This window comes from Volvox carteri (genome assembly GCF_000143455.1).
Source record: "Volvox carteri f. nagariensis unplaced genomic scaffold VOLCAscaffold_106, whole genome shotgun sequence".
Classification (NCBI taxonomy): domain Eukaryota; kingdom Viridiplantae; phylum Chlorophyta; class Chlorophyceae; order Chlamydomonadales; family Volvocaceae; genus Volvox; species Volvox carteri.
In genome coordinates this window covers 224837-240900 of record NW_003307649.1, presented here as the reverse complement: position 1 = coordinate 240900, position 16064 = coordinate 224837, and the positions used below count along the sequence as shown (strand labels likewise).

At 53.2% G+C, this 16064-nt stretch overlaps 1 protein-coding gene across 1 annotated transcript; it reads right to left on the bottom strand.

The window, feature by feature from the left end:
- Positions 1 to 642: 642 nt before the first annotated feature.
- Positions 643 to 14050, bottom strand: VOLCADRAFT_108333 (uncharacterized protein; the record flags this gene model as incomplete). Its single annotated transcript, XM_002958766.1, has 17 exons — positions 643 to 664; positions 2991 to 2999; positions 4009 to 4531; positions 4895 to 4981; positions 5999 to 6112; positions 6422 to 6537; positions 6796 to 6829; positions 7865 to 8041; positions 8081 to 8325; positions 9147 to 9190; positions 9353 to 9365; positions 9859 to 10233; positions 10497 to 10606; positions 11145 to 11290; positions 12165 to 12220; positions 12868 to 13087; positions 14031 to 14050. 15 exons carry the CDS (start codon positions 14048 to 14050, stop codon positions 4459 to 4461), a joined length of 1830 nt encoding a protein of 609 aa, XP_002958812.1. The 3' UTR covers positions 643 to 664; positions 2991 to 2999; positions 4009 to 4458.
- Positions 14051 to 16064: the final 2014 nt, after the last annotated feature.

Below are 16064 nucleotides of genomic sequence, written 5' to 3'. Positions count from 1 at the left end.
GATTTATATGAAATGTGATGCTCCTAGATACGGTACGCATCGATATGTGAATTCTGTATTGATGTACCTATGTAAATGGCCAGTAGTAGCTGTTCGTAGCACGGCACACACATATCGTCTACAAATATGCGCTAGGGCGCTCCGCCAGCATCCTGAGAGGCCTTTACAGCGGCCAGCTACGACATGGCCATACGTACGCCTGTATGTATGTCGCATGTTCCCCCGGCAGGTGGGATGTGCAGAAGGTCATCCACCTGCCGCCGGATGCGTTTTTCCGGGACTATTCGGGTAAGGAGGTCGTAGGAATCGTTATGAAGGGCGTTGATGTAAAGAAGTAATCAGCGGGTAGGTTCCACACAGCAGGTATACGCCAGTATATGTATGATGTGTGAAACAGGGGGGTGTATCTTCGCCCGTGGCAGCTACCCTGCGAAACCCTGCCTTCCCCGGTATTTCGGGGCACCCTCATCCAGTCACCCTAGTCAACTTCTCAGTGGATCGCTCAGGTTCCGCACCCACCACCAGCATCCAACGGAATCTGCCGGGTCGACAGCGGCCCAACTCCGTTCCTGGTCGGCTCGCAGGTTAACTTTATCCCAGGTCACCACCGTCCACCCCCACCTTACCAGTAGTGCCTGGCCTATGTATGTATTATGTATGTATGACGTTGATTACACTGTGGGCTGAAAAGCCGGGGGCCCAGGGCCGAAACACAGCGCGGGGGGCGGGTGCATACGGCTGGTTAGTCTCATGCACTCCGCCCCCGGGTCAGGCCGCACGTGAAACGACGGCCGGCACGCAACAGCGCTCGTTTGGCGCTCCAAATAGACGGGATCTATGCCCGCTGGTCTCCTAACGTAAACGAAGTCGCAACTGGGGGGCTCTTCCTGCCGACCGAACGAACCGAGCATCTCAGAGAGCTCACAACCAGGACCTGGGCGACCGAGAGCCCGACGAGTCATCCCGGGCTGGGGAGGTCACCAAGCTCAAAAAACCTCACACGGAAAGAGCGCAAAGAGCTCACACCACAAGACGCCAAACAGCCTCCTGAGACTACTACCCTCCTCCGCCTCTCCCTCCCTGGGCTAGTCCAGGGGAGATAGCCCCCGTCGGGGGGGTAACACCGCACAAGTCCGTGCCCTTCCACAGCACTGTGTCTAACTTGAAAAGTACTCAAACGGGAAGACCCTGCGGCAGCGCCGGGCGATCAAGCCTCCGAAAAACCACAGGGGGGGAGGGTAGCCAGCTCGGCGGCCCCCCATTACCGCTCTACCAAGACGGCTGGTTTCCAAGATCCTATCTCACCTAGACGCCGCAACACGCGAAACCCGGTCTCGTACCCTGAAGAACCTACTCCTGCGTATGTATGCAGCCATATCGTTCCGAGGCGAGCTTGGTAGCGATGTGGCGATTGTGAGTCAGGAGGACGCGGCCGTGTGGGTGGGCTCCTTCGACTGGGAAGTGAGTGGGTGGAGGGGGAACGGGGGGGCCCATACACAAGCACACGCTCGTAGAGATACACGCGCTGTAAAATGTACTTGTGCACTCTGCAAGCACTCGTAGACATGCAATATCCGTACGCAATTACTCGTACTCGTGCACTTGTACGTTCTCCATTCGTACGCGTGTAGTAATGGACGTACACGTGCTCGTATACAGGCGATGGAGTTTGTGGAGAGTGACCCCCGCCGACGGCGAGGTGACGACGACCGAATGGGCCGTGTGTACTACTTTCCCAGGACTCCTGAATGCCGCAAGGTGCGTGACGGTTCACGTGACGGTTGCCGTACATGACGGTTGACATGCGTATATACCGGGCTGCGGCGGCGGCTGGGACTTGGCTTCTCGCTGTATGTGTTATTTTAGTTCATTTAAGGTTTAGGGCTTAGGATCAGATTTTATAGGGCTAAGGGTGGGTCCCGCTCACACTAAGCAAGCAAGCAAGCGGGGTATCGATGATGGGACCTGCCGAAGGAACGCCGCAATTACCAAGCTGAGAAAACAACAACAGTGCATTAGTAATAAGGAAAAAGCAGCAGCAGCAATAAAGGAAAAGCCCATAATTAAACAGGATCTCAAATGAATTACATGAAATCCCGCCACGGCCACGGACCTGTGTGCTACGTGCATCCTTATTACCTATGCGCACTACTACATACACACCCGCGGCACCCACCCATCCATCCATCTGTACCTGTACCTGTACCTGTACGCTGACGGGGCACACTCGCACGCAGGTCTACACATCTGCTCTCGCCGTGATGGCCGCTCCCGGGTAGTCCGCGGCACCTCCATACAACCTCTATCTATCCATCCACACGTTTGCAGATGCATCTACCTACATCTACACCTTCACCCATCACTCATTTGCCGCCGTATGTTTGTGTGTATGTATATCTATCGCAGCAATATTGCAACGTGGAGGGGGTGGCGTGGATTGACGGAGAGCGGCTTGTGTTCACAAGTGACAAGTCCAAGTCCACGCAGGATTACAGGTATACATATACATACAGACGTACTCTTTACACTTGTATGTAATTAACTATGTGTTGCCTGATCGAGAAACGCACGTCCCTCCTGCTGCTGCGGCTGCTGCTCGCATTTTTTACATGCTTGCTATGTCCCGTTAAGTGAACGAACTGAGCTACATACGCACTCACCAATTCCATATTGTGCTGCATTCAGGTGCATGGAGAAGGACCAATCCCTCCATATCATGGCGTTGCCCTAGCGCGCTAGTACGCTAATGCTTAGTATATACTAGTAGGTACCTTGGCTGGTAGCTGCTGTCGCCGTCTGGTGCTACGTGTACAGTGTGTACAGTCGTACAGTCCCACGTGTACCTCCTCTTGCCTGCCTGATAGCCAACAAGCTATATGGGACAGTGACGCGTGTGCGTTGGAATATATACATATGTACATATACATGTCCTTGCAATGAATTTAAGGAATCCATCTACATATTTACGTAGCTGTATAGCATAATGCGTGTATGTATGTCACGTATGTATGTAGGCGGCCATATGTATAGTGGTAGCCAGGTAGAACCAGAGTTTCTTTGTTGATTGTATCGGTTGCAATTATCGGTCAACCGATGATCGGGTGCGTTGGTTTGTGCAACGTTGGTACGTTGTACGTATGTACATGCGATGTCATACAATGGCTTGCACGAATAACGTTTGCAGTGGTGTAGGGACGCACGCGTTGCATGGATGTGTGTGCATGCATGCTTGCTGTGGACATACATATGTGTGCATTATACTTGCTATCTGGAAGTTGGTTAGTTGAGAAATATTCGATTGTTTGGCTGCACGGTGCGACCATCATTCATTATGTACGTCATCTTGCTTCGTAGTTGCATTTTCCTGTTGACAGCTTGTACGCGTACAGTGATAATGTAAAGTCGAATGAAGGACACGTTACCTTGCTCTGTGTCTGTTTGTATATCAAGTTTCGGTGACAAATCTCGATGTGCCGGGGAAATACAATAAATTCCAATCCAGTATATACCGCTCGTTCCGCAACATCGAGTAACATAGAAACAGACAAGTGGTCATAGCCACAGGCGTAAAGAGAACTAAGCATATTCAGATAGATAAGACATACGGAAACGGTTTGTGGTTTGAAACGGTTTATGTATTTCTATGCGGTTAGGGCCCAACGTCACCAACCTATCACGTGGCCTACCAGAACTACGATGTTCACCATCCCATCATTCGTTCGACCTCTTATGATGCCGTATGATTACCACACATTTCTCCAGCTGGCAACATATAAAAAGATAAATATTTCGTCGTATATTCGTCGTATATTTCGTAGTTATGGTACGAGAAACCTTCATCTCGTATCCTCAAACCCTTGATTCCTTTCCCAGCAGTAGGAGCCTCTTCAAGCTGTAAGAGCAGGGCATGACAGGGCTGTGGCATCCATGTCCTTGGCCACAAGCAGTTGCATTAGCGTTACAACACGTGCCATAACACGTTCACATCTTCAGCATACATTCGCACACATGTATGTATGTTGTTACAGGGTGGTATAGCTTCACCAGCGGCCCCCTTTCCCGAGGCAGTTCCCTGCTCTCCCCTGCGAGAGGGGCACCCTAATCCGTTCACCCATCCGACTTCAGAATGTATTCGTTGGGTTCAGCAACTCACCACTAGCATCCAACCAAATCTAGCGGATCAACAGCCGCGGCGCCTCAACTTAGTTCCTGGTCAGCTCGCAAGTTCACGTCCTACACCGTCCATAAGATGGGGGGCCACCTCCCATTTCAACACTCCTCAAACACCCGATAAGTCGGCAGGCGGATTTAAACCCGGACACTCCGGGAGCAGAAGTCAGGCCTTCACCTCTGCCAGCCCGTATGTATGTACGTACATGCCCGCCTTCCCGTATGTATGCACATATGTACATGAACATGCAAAATGTATGTACATGCACACGGGTGAGGGGACCGTTGTCAGGTATATCCAAGGCCTTGAAAGGAGTCGCCCCAGCGCTCGCGAACAACCGACTCCACCTCTGGAGATAGCCTGGAGGACCGGGGTGGGGTGGGCGGACCGTTTGCGTGTGTGTCGTGGACGTGTACGTGACGTGTCTACATTGGAGCAGAGGGCGCGACATCCGTGTGCTTCGCTGGCGTATACGAAAGCGGGGCGGGGGCGAGGGAGTTGCAAGGACTACCTATTTGCGACGCGCAGAGGGGAAAAGTGGAGAAGTGTGGAGGGGGGTTGTGGGGACCCTCTTTAAGGGACAGGAAGAAGGGAGAGTAAAGGTGGGAATAGGGACGTTGGTGAAGGTTGAACTGATGGAAGAGCATCTTAATATTAATGGAATAGCTGTCCTAGATTTGTGAACCTCCTCAAAGCACATTATCGTACCGCACTCTGCCGTACCTGTTAAAGTGATTCTTCTTGAAGTCTCCTAGGCTGGAGACGTACGAATGGAAGCGGTCGGACAGCGTGTTGTACTGCTCGTCCCACCTGCAATTCCCGTGCCGTGACGACAGGGGACATTTGAGGGTATTATGTCGATAGTCGACGGCGATGGTCTACAAAACCCCTAAGATCTTCCCATACCACAACTCATTTCAACTGCCCAACATACCAGGGCACCCAACTTCACCAGGGTACCCATACATTTCGGTCGTGCCCGAAACCCTCTGAATCGGGGCCCTCCTCGACTAGGGGGGCGGCTTTTCAAAGTCGAAAAGGGGCTCGGCCCGGTGCAGCTCTCTTTGTCGCGCTCCGATTTATCTGGAATGTCTCCTTTGGCATTTCGATATAGAATGGATATAGCATTCAATGAACCCGGGGGGCTCGGGCCCCAGAATGGCGCTTCGCGCCCGGGGCCTCGCCCAAAAATTTTCTTGTCAGGCTGAAGCTGTCCGAAGCGGTTTTCGGGGTAGAGTTTAGCTGGATTCTATCGTAATATGCTAGGACAGCTGAAGTAACAGGTGTTTGACCTTATCTTGGAACATGGCGCCAGCTTTTATCACAAGGGGTTTGCATTTCATATCCGCAGTTGGACCGAGTAATCCAACACGCAGAAGGGAACCAATGGACGGGACAGACAGCCGGTTACGCAGCCTGTCCTTGATAATGCGGTGGGCACTAAAGCCACGCTGAACACACATCATAGCTGGCTCGGGCATGTTTGAATAATCAATGGATATGCTTAGATGTATGAAAATGTGTGCGATACAGTCGCAATGCACATTCGTACTTGTTGTTTGACTGGTGACCAAGCGGGCCTTATACTGCAAGCCCGGTTTCCAGGCCCCTTCTGCGCCTGAAAACATCCAAAATTACGCTTGAATATCGTTCGGTTTTCTCCGAAAATGCCTTCGGGAGGCTTCGGTAGGGCACCCGAAGAAATGCTTCAAAAGGCCCAAAATTTGTTCGGGATGCTTCGGGGCGCACTAATGTTTCTTTCGGGCAAAACGCAAAAAACTCATTAATGTTCGGGCGCGAATCGGGATGAAGAACCCGGCAACATACCCGAATTGGTGGTAGATACGGCGCAGGACCCCGAGAGGATCCGAATCCAAATCCGAAAACCCAACTTCCACCAGCCGATCCGCCGGAATGCGACTTCGATCCGCCATGTACGACCTACGGTACGGCAATATCACAGCGCAAACCCTAAAGCAAGGCAGTAGCAAGATGTTGAGTAAAAATGGAAAGCGGTGAAATGGTGGAGTAAGATGCCGTATAGCGGCCGTGATTCGAATAATCCTGGATTTGCTTCCTTGTCGTACGCGCTGCTGTCTTCACACAGCCTGTCTACCCGTCTGTCTTGGCATTATTCAATAGGGCGGCTTTCCCTTCCGAAGCCCCACCCAGATCCGCACCGGAAATCCCGCCAAGCCTCATCGCAACCCGCCAACCAGGAAAATCCGTCTGTACGAAAACCCTACTTACCGGTACAGAATGTCGTACTGGTCCATGATAAATTCGTTGGTGACGTTGTCAGTTGGTTGTTGCAGGTAGGTAAACCAGTAGTAGGTATCAGCCATGTTCGCGGCGGACTGGAACACCTGTCTGCGTACGGCACGCGTACGGCAAGTTGAAATCCTAAGCAACCCGTTTGGCGAGTATATTTGCTATACTGTTTCCTTCCATTCCCCCTCCCCTCCCTCAACAGCCAGCCGCAATTTTACTTGACACTTACACCGCAGTCTTTCGTCAGCCATCTCACACCGCATATCGGGGGGTTGGGTATGCGCTTTGTTTTCTTGTTCTGGCTATGCCTCGCCAGCGCCAGCGTCGTGTTCTGCCAGATACAGCTCACCTACCTGCGATGCCGCCACGCTGGACTGCTGTGAAGAGCTGCGCGGCGCGGCACGAGAAACGTCGCTGGCAGGGGAGTTGCTCCGTACGACTGGTGCTATAAGTCTTCATAACCCTACCCGGCCTTTTCTTTTCTATCACCTCTTTGCTGTGCACGATGCCCACGTCCCCACTTCTCCGTGCTCCCTTCCGTAAACACGGAGTTGTCTACGCTGCCTTTTCCCCACGCGCGCCATCTCTCGGCTTGTACAACGGCCTTTCCTTGCGTCATAACTGCTTATTTCTCTCACATTAGCTCTACCTGCTTCGTATTGCGCGCTTGTCGCTGTCAGCACACCCACCTTCCGCTCCTGCCTTCCCCCCAAATTCCCTCCTTTTCTTCCTACCCACCTTCCGCTCCTTTCCCCCTGAATCCCTCCCCTTCCCACAACCCACCTTCCCCTCCCTCCCCCAAACCCCTCCACTTCTCCCAACCCACTTCCCGCTCCCTTCCCCCCCGAACCTCTCCACTTCCGCAAACTCACCTCCCGCTTCCCTCCAAACCCCTCCACTTCCCTCTACCAAGCTCCCACTCCCTTCCGCCTCATAACCCGCCAAACCTGACGTCCTCCCCCAAAATAAATCCCTTCTCCACATCTTATTCACTACGGGGCTGCATGCACATGCTCCTAGTGTGCACGGGTTGGCGGGAGCCACGTATGGCCCCGGCCCACGCACACACACACGCATTTCTTTTCCTGCCAACTGCCTCTCCTCCCATTGGCCTTTTCTTTAGCGTTCTTTCCAACCCTGTTCTCCTTTTACTAACTTCTTTGCGTTCCTGCAGGCGTACACGTCGTCCAATGCGTCATCCCGTTGTCAATTCCGTCATCGCGTACGACACCTTCTGTGTCGTTCTGCGCCGTCTTTGTGTTCATAAAAATCTTTTTTAGTCCCTGCGTTTTCTTCCGCTTCCACAGAGGTTCTTTAGGGCTTCTTATCCCCAGCTTCCCCGGTCAGCCAGCTTAATACTCCATTTCAGCGGCATTCGCATGCGTTCTTGTCTTTATCGCTCGCTGCTCACAACTTTCCCACCTCTCTGCCTCGCATGTGCCTTTGCCCGCTGCTTCTGCTGCCTGGCCAGGTGGAAGGATGTTCGAGCTTTGTCGGTTTATCGCGTTGCGTCGGTCGGCTAGCCGGACTAGGATAGTCGGGTCGGTCGGGTTGGTCGCGCGTTTTTTGGGAGGAAATACGAACCACAAACGAGTGAAGCTGCTGCCAGGGCAAGAGTGTACCAGACGTAGGACTGACCGAAAGGCGTCCGTGAAGACGGCGGCGAAGTAGTAAAGCACTGCTGTCGTAAAGCTGGAATAAAGTTTGCTGCTGGCCTGGAGAACTAGCTGATTTTGCTGGTAATGAAAAGCTGTCGGTATGCAAGTGCTCCTCCCAAACAAAAACCGCGCGACCGACCCGACCGACCCGACTATCCTAGTCCGGCTAGCCGACCGACGCCAACGCGATATACCGAAAAAGCTCGAACCTCCCTTTGGGCTCACCTGGCCAGAAGCAGCGGGCAAAGGCACATGCGAGGCAGAGAGGTGGGAAAGTTGTGAGCAGCGAGCGATAAAGACAAGAACGCATGCGAATGCCGCTGAAATGGAGTATTAAGCTGGCTGACCGGGGAAGCTGGGAAAAGAAGCCCTAAAGAACCTCTGTGAAAACGGAATAAAACACAGGGACTAAAAAAGAAATACAAATGGAAAGGCGGCACAGAACGACACAGAAGGTGTCGTACGAGATGACGGAATTGACAATGGGATGACGCATTGGACGACGTGTACGCCGGCAGAACGCAAAGGAGGTAGAAATGGAGAAATGGGTTGGAAAGAAAGCAAAAGAAAGGCCAAAGGGAGGAGAGGGAGTTGGTAGGAAGAGAAGCGCATGTTTTTTGGGGGTTTGGGAGGAGCACTTGCATATCACCAGCTTCTTATTACCAGCTTTTCAGCCAGTTCTTGGCCAAACCTCGTCAATGCCGCCGCCAGGCCGGCGGCAAACTGTATTCCAGCTTCACGTCAGCAGTTTTTTTACTACTTTTCCGCCGCCTCTACACCTACCTTTACTTTTTTACGGCTTGGCATTACTGCTTTCCTTCCGCGCTTTTTTAGTCTTGGCGGCTAGGTAGTTAGTTGTCCGACATCATCTTCACTACATCATCCTGAGGTCGCAGCCTTCAAGAACGCCTTTTGGTCAGTTTTACGTCTGGTACACTCTTGCCCTGGCAGCACCTTCACTCGTTCGTGGTTCGTCTTTCCCTCCCTCAACACCCCTCCCCTCCCCTTTGACCCCGCCCCCTAACCCCCTCTCTCCCACTACCCACCTGCCTCAGCGTCCCCTTCAGAGACCTCATCGTTTTACGACCCCCTGTGTTTAGTTAGGGGATGATCATCCCCTAAAGCTCCCCTTTGAATGAAGCCAAAGGGTTGTCATCATTCTCTTTAGGGACCCTCCCCCCCTTCTTCTTACACCCCATTCACACCCCGCCCCGCAGCTAAAGCCCCAAACCACGAAACCCCACCCACCCACCTCCACGGGGTGCCTGTGCACGTAGATGAATCGAGCGCGGGGGAAGAGATGTAACCAGATTCCCAATCTAGCCGTATGGACGGGACTCTTGATGAGCAAAGGCATCGTCGTTACAACTGGAGGGGCGAGGGAGCCACTGCCGCCCTGGCTTCCGTTGCCGCGACTGCCACCGCCGCAGCTGCTGTTGTGGTTGCGGACATGTCGGTACGTCACCTGTGCAGGTGCAGGTGCATGTATGTATACGTGTATGTATATGTATACGTGTATGTGTGTATGTATGTATGTGCTTCATACTGATCTGGGCAGCGAGAAGGAAATGGCGATGGTAGTACACGTGTGCATCTGTTATGCCATTATGTCACCACATCACACCACATCACACCACATCACACCACATCACACCACATCACACCACATCACACCACATCACACCACCAGCAAGGGGGAGAGGAGGGGCTAAACAGCCGGGCCTCGGCCCCCCTCCCTCCCATATCCCGCACACCTACCTTCTTCATGAACCACAAGGACGCTGCCAGCCACCTTTGAAACGCCGTTGAGCTGACCGGCCCCCCGGGTGGCTCAACAGCACCACCGTGATTATCATCACGATCACCATCATGGCCGAGCCCTTTATCGTCAGCACCAGCAGCAGCAGCAGCAGCAGCACAGGCCGCATCCGTCGGCGGCACCACCGTCGCTTTGGCCGCCGGCAGCTTTTCAGCCGCCCTGGGTTCCCTTCCCCTGCTTTTGGATTTGGTATCGGGTCCGCTGGATTTCCAGTCTAGGAAGTTTCGGAGCAACGGCCGCCAGAGCCGCGGAAATACGAGTGCCAGGTACGGCGAATCCCCTCCGGTCAGGACGTTCACGGCGATCTCGTCCTCCTGGAGAGGCGGGGGTCGGTTATACGTATGTATGTATGTATGATGGCTAGCTATATATGAATTGGTAAATAAGGAGATCCCACACTTTTCCTTCGCACCTAGCGGTGGATAGACATGATGACAGCGAATATGTGACGGAAAATAAGTACGGCGTACATTTACATCTGTGCCCTATGCTGGTCGTGGCGCAAGAAAACAAAGGGCAGCTTCCTTTTGGCTTATTACGAAGATAATCGCGGTTAACTAACGGCCAACTAACTAACCGCCGGCAGGTCCCAATGTAGCGCCATGTTGTCCATGGGCCTGCGCCGCTCCAGCAGCCCGGTCAGCAATCCCCGTATCGGCTCCAGGGTTAGGAAAGAGGAGGGAAAACCTGCCGTACAGCCGTACAGAGGAGAGGATAGAGAGGGGAATATGCTACGTGTGGGAATGGGCAGTGTAGTCATCCCAACCGTGCGGAGGTCCCCGATCAGCAAAACGTCTAAATATTTGTTTCCTGGTTTATCGAAGCTGGTGGTATTCTACCAATCCTTATTTTAATGTTTTTTAATATTCTTTTTTGTCTTGAACCCCCTCTGAAATTCCGGTCAACTACCTCCTAACTTCCCCATCCACAAAACGACTAGAAACGGCTTGGATCCGGGATCCAGGAGACCGTCTCTCCTTACTAAGACCCTCTCAGCCCCCTTTTCCTCATCCCGCTTACTGCTATTGCTGCGCCGGAGATAGATAGATAGATAGATAGATAGATTGCTGCACGCGACAACCCCCCGTGGTGGGTCGGTGGCCCAATCACATAGCACGTGCATACATACATACATATCGATACCTGCACAACAATAGTATTCTCAACCATGACCACGCCAACCCCAGCCAGCCCTCACCTCACCCAACTGCGCACTACTACCTACCTGCGTGAAAGGTGGTCGCGAAAGCGAACCGTGGGTCGGTGGCTAGCAGGTTGTGTAGGTGGGTGGTTCCGGAGCGGGGATGCCCCAGGATGAAGAGGGGCTCTGGGTGGAGGGGTTGCGAGGACACGGCCCGGGAGAAGAGCACCCTGGAAGAGGGAGCACTCCCGAGGGCGGGGGGGAGGGAGGAACGGGCGGTGCAAGGAGGGGTGGTGCGAGGGGAGTGTGTGCGTGCGGTGTGGTCACCCTACCCTGCATAGCCATAGCCCTATTGCGGCAGGACAGGACGGAGGACACCGCCTTCTCCCTCAGGAAGGTGAAAGGAGGAGAAAGACGAACCACTTGAGCGAGAGTGAAGCTGCTGCCAGGGCAAGAGTGTACCAAACGTAGAACTGACCGAAAGGCGTCCGTGAAGACCGCGACCTCGTGATGACGAAGTGAAGAAGATGTCGGAAGAACTACCTACCTAAGCCGCCAGGACTAGAAAAGCAGAAAAAATAATATTGCCAAGCCGTAAAGAAGTAGGTGTAGAAAAGTAGGTGTGAAGGCGGTGGAGAAGTAGTAAAACAGTGCTGTCGTAAAGCTGGCATAAAGTTTGCTGCTGGCCTGGAGAACTAGCTGATGAGCTGGTGCTGAAAAGCTGTCGATATGCAAGTGCTCCTCCCAACCCCCCAAACTAAAACGCGCGACCGACCCGACCGACCCGGCTCAAGGGGGAAAGGAGGAACCACTTGAGCGCAAGTGAAGCTGCTGCCAAGGAAAGAGTGCTTCGGCAGGTGTACAGGAAGCAGAACTGACCTGTCGGAGGTTGTGAAGAAGCCGTCCTCGGGATGATGTGAACGGGGGGAGGGGGTACGCGTGCGGGTATGTGCGTATGTGTGTGAACGTGTCGACGTGTATGTGTTATGGTAGGCAGGGCACGGCTAACCAAGCCACTACATACCACCACAACTCTCCCGCAACGACACACACGCATACACATACATACACACACAAAAGCAATCTCTCCCCCTTTCTACTCACCAGTCGAAGAGGGACAGCAAGGTGTTAATGACGGCCATGATCGACAGGAAAAGAACCTGCGCGCGATTGACAAAGCGCACAGTACGGTGATGTACGGCATTTACGTATAGCGCAATGGTGACGGTGAGAGGAATGCGTCAATCATTTCCAACGTCAGCTGCTGTGCTTTACATGTCATACGCCGCAACATGCTTTTCCGCCTCCGGTCGGCTGACAGTTGCGCGTCTGTGTGTGTATAACGCAAGTGGGACTAACGAATGCAGCACCCGTCGAAATCCCGTACATTCGTACGACAATCGAATTCCCCCCCATTTCCAGACCCCATAGAAAAAGAGAATGAAAGGTCCACCGAGCAAAGAGGAGTAAAGAGGCAAACATCAAAACACACCCGCACACGCACTGCACCCGGGGACTTTGGGGCCCATGGGTGGCGGAGACACAAACAAACACATGGTCTGGTCTGGGTTGACACTACTGCGATTCGCGGTTTAAGGTCCTGGGTTCGATTCCTGGGGAGACCCCCGAATTAGTCGGGAGCGCGAGATTATGGCTAGCTGCTGAGATGTGGAGTTGAGGTCGCAGTTGATGGACCAGATTCGCACGCTAGATTGGTGGCAATTGCCGAACCCTCCGTCTCTTCGGTTGTTCGGGTGAATGGATGAGGAGGGGTCCTAGACGGCTGGACCCGCCGCCTTGGACTTACAGTTCGTATGGCGAAGTATAGTGTGGTAGTGGTGGACGGTGCTATAAGATGATAAATCGTAGAACTGACAATGTGATAAAGCGGCCCAGAAGCCTCCCACTCTGTAACATTACAATTACAACATGGCACCATATTGAGGCGGTGCCCAGACGGTGGGGGCCGTGTGGGCACCGTCTCAATAAATACAATAAACAAACACACGGCACCGTCTGAGCACCGTCTGGGCACAGAGAGACCACAGAGGCCAACGGAGATCAATTGCATCCACATGCATCAACAGGACAGCATTTCGTACCGTACATGAGGGACCGGGGGTAATTTCCGTACAAATTCCCCGAAGTCCCTTCCCGTCGTACATCCATCCATAATTTCAGATCCACACTTTCCAAATCCATTGCACGGCTTCAGGAGCCCCTCCTAGCCACCTACCCGATGAGGGTAGGTCAGCCAGTCTACGGAATGGCCGTGCCTAAACAGGAGCTTGAGCCAGGGCCGCAGGGTAATGCCTGGTTAGAGGGATATATGTGCACGGGAGGGCAGTCCAGGGAAGGAAGGAGAGGGAGGGTTGGGGACTGTTAACGGCGTGGGGGGACTCATACTAGTATGCAAGACTGCATGTCCTACTGCATGTGATGCATGTTCCCCGCCTCTTATGCAAAACTGGGTGCGGGGTAGCGCCACCAGAAAGGCCATCGCATAGCAACCCCTGTTCTCAGGATTTAGATCTCCCAATGCTTGTGGCAAACAGAGGTCTAATGAAGTCAAAGCACGAGAATTGAGGACTGTTGTAATGCGGAAAACGATGCCGGTTTAGTGGAGCGGTCGCGGTTTCGGGTCGCAGAAGGGGAGACGCGTTTCTTCTGCCGTGTATATGCTAGGTATGATGTGTGGGACAGGGGGGTCATATCTTCACCCTGCGGCCGCTACCTGGCGAAAGCCTGCCTTCCCCGCGGGTATTTCGGGGCACCCTCATCAAGTCACCCTAGCCGACTTCTCAGTGGATCGCTCAGGTTCCGCACCCACCACCGGCATCCAACGGAATCTGCCGGATCAACGACGGCGGCTCAACTCCATTCCTGGAGTTCAACTTTATCCCAGGTCACTACCGTCCATCGACTAGGGGCACTTTCCCTTCCACCATCGGAAGGATTTTCGTCACTTACAGGTCTTGATCACGGAACATTGTTGTGTGCGTTACCAGTAGAGCCTAACCTAGCTTGCTAGGTATGCTGGGAGGATGGAAACGATGAACCCTGCTATTCGCAACGCGCAGACAACATACCTGACATGAAATTGAGCTTTAATGCCCAGCGATGTTTTGGAGTGTAACGGTAGGATGGCAGGGGAGCGCCGTCCGGTCCACGCGCCGAGCATCGTCCCGCAGGATGGAGCGTGTCGCGCCCTTTTGCCCGCGAATTCGGCTTGCCTCTGCCCATGTCCGACAGCCGTAACGATAAATACATGTGATTACGCTATCAATTATCTACCGAACTGCCTACTCCTATAATTTTGTTACTCATGCAGTACAGAACCGAGAGAGCCCCGCTCAGTCGGACAACCTTCATTTCAAAGTATCACCAACGTGATGATGACCACTTCTGCATTTCACGCTTTACGCATGAATCCGAGACACTTGGCAACGGTCAACGATTTGCGTGCCTTCCGCCTCAAGATTATCCTTGCCCAATTTGGTGCTTGCTAATCCTCTGTAAGCGAGTTCGTTAAAAATTGTCATAAATCGCAGGAGGATGACACAGCTTAGATGCGTCACAGAGAATTTCGCTCGTTTGTTCCAAAGGCTTCACTATACGTACAACTGTACTTGTGGCCTGCCACCAAAAACCTGGATTGCCATAGGTGGCCTTAAAAAACTGCTACTTTATTGCATTCCATGCTATAATGCTGATAGGTCATCGCTCCATAAGCCAACGCCATACCAAAGAACACTCTCGCATGCCAAGCGCCGCAGGACGCCCAACCCTAAAGATTGCGGCGCTAACCCACTGGCATATTACAGTACAACTATGCATGGCTCATGGGTCATGACTGGCCTGGTAGCCAGAAGCCAGGAAGACGACTCGAACCGGTCTCAGCTGGTGTCCTTCCTCGCCATTTGATAAACAAGCCGCCCGTCTGGGGCAAGACATCCTGAAGGAGATGATCCTCTCAGATGGTCGGTCAATCGGTAAAAACCCCACAGCAGCTCACAGAGAAAACAGAAAAGGAAAAACGTCACGGCAATTTACGTAGAAGATGCAGCATCGCATCGCGTCACGCCGTACACTCATAAACACACATAGGATTGCGGAGGGGTGCGTTACTTCCCTCAGCAGTTCCCGAGCAGTCACTTAGATGACCCGGAGACAACGAGGTTTGGGACTCGACGGGTCTTAGGCGGGTGACCGAGGAGGTGCGCGGGGAGAAAGAGCCGTCATCAAGTGAGACACACATGACCACTGTGTAACGCGACCACATCCACCGCTATCGCAAGTTTAACTACTACATCTTCTTAACATCCTACCATCTAAACCCCACCCCGAACAGCAGCCGCTCTGCAATACAACACAGTCGCTATGCCTGTTCAGTCCGTTGTCTTTCTGTCTGTTTGTCGGCCGGTCACTCTCCCGCTCCAGTCCCTTACCACCACCACCTCCAGCCCCTCCTTACTCAAACCGTGTGTTCTAAGCAAGCAAGCAGAGAGCTCACTAACATGTCGAGTTTCGGAGCCGACAAACCAAATAGCCCAAAAGCCGTACACGTGCCCCGCTACATGTTTACAGCCCAGCTCCCGCCTTCGTAAACACCAGCTCATTGACTTCGGTCTTCAGGTCTTGTCGTAGAAACTCTTTGCGGCCTCGACCCTTGAAGGCGTAGTGGCGAGTGTACTGCGAACGACGGTCCGCATCTTGCTGGGCCTTATGATCACTACGGCGGTTGTCGTGCATGTGTCGTACGGCATGCAGGATGTTGCCCGATTGTGTTTTGGGGTGCGGCCCCAGGTCCGAGGTGAGCGAGGGCGGGAGAGGGGATCGTGAAGAGAGGGGGAGGGAGGGGGAGGGCAGGCGAGATTCCGGGGTGAATGAAATAAGGGGTGTTAAGAGGGGTTGTCAATGGGATTGCCATGATTGCATTACGGAGGTGATGCCGTACAGGGGAGGGAAGGAACGCCGGGGACGCGAGAGGTGTTAGGGAGTACG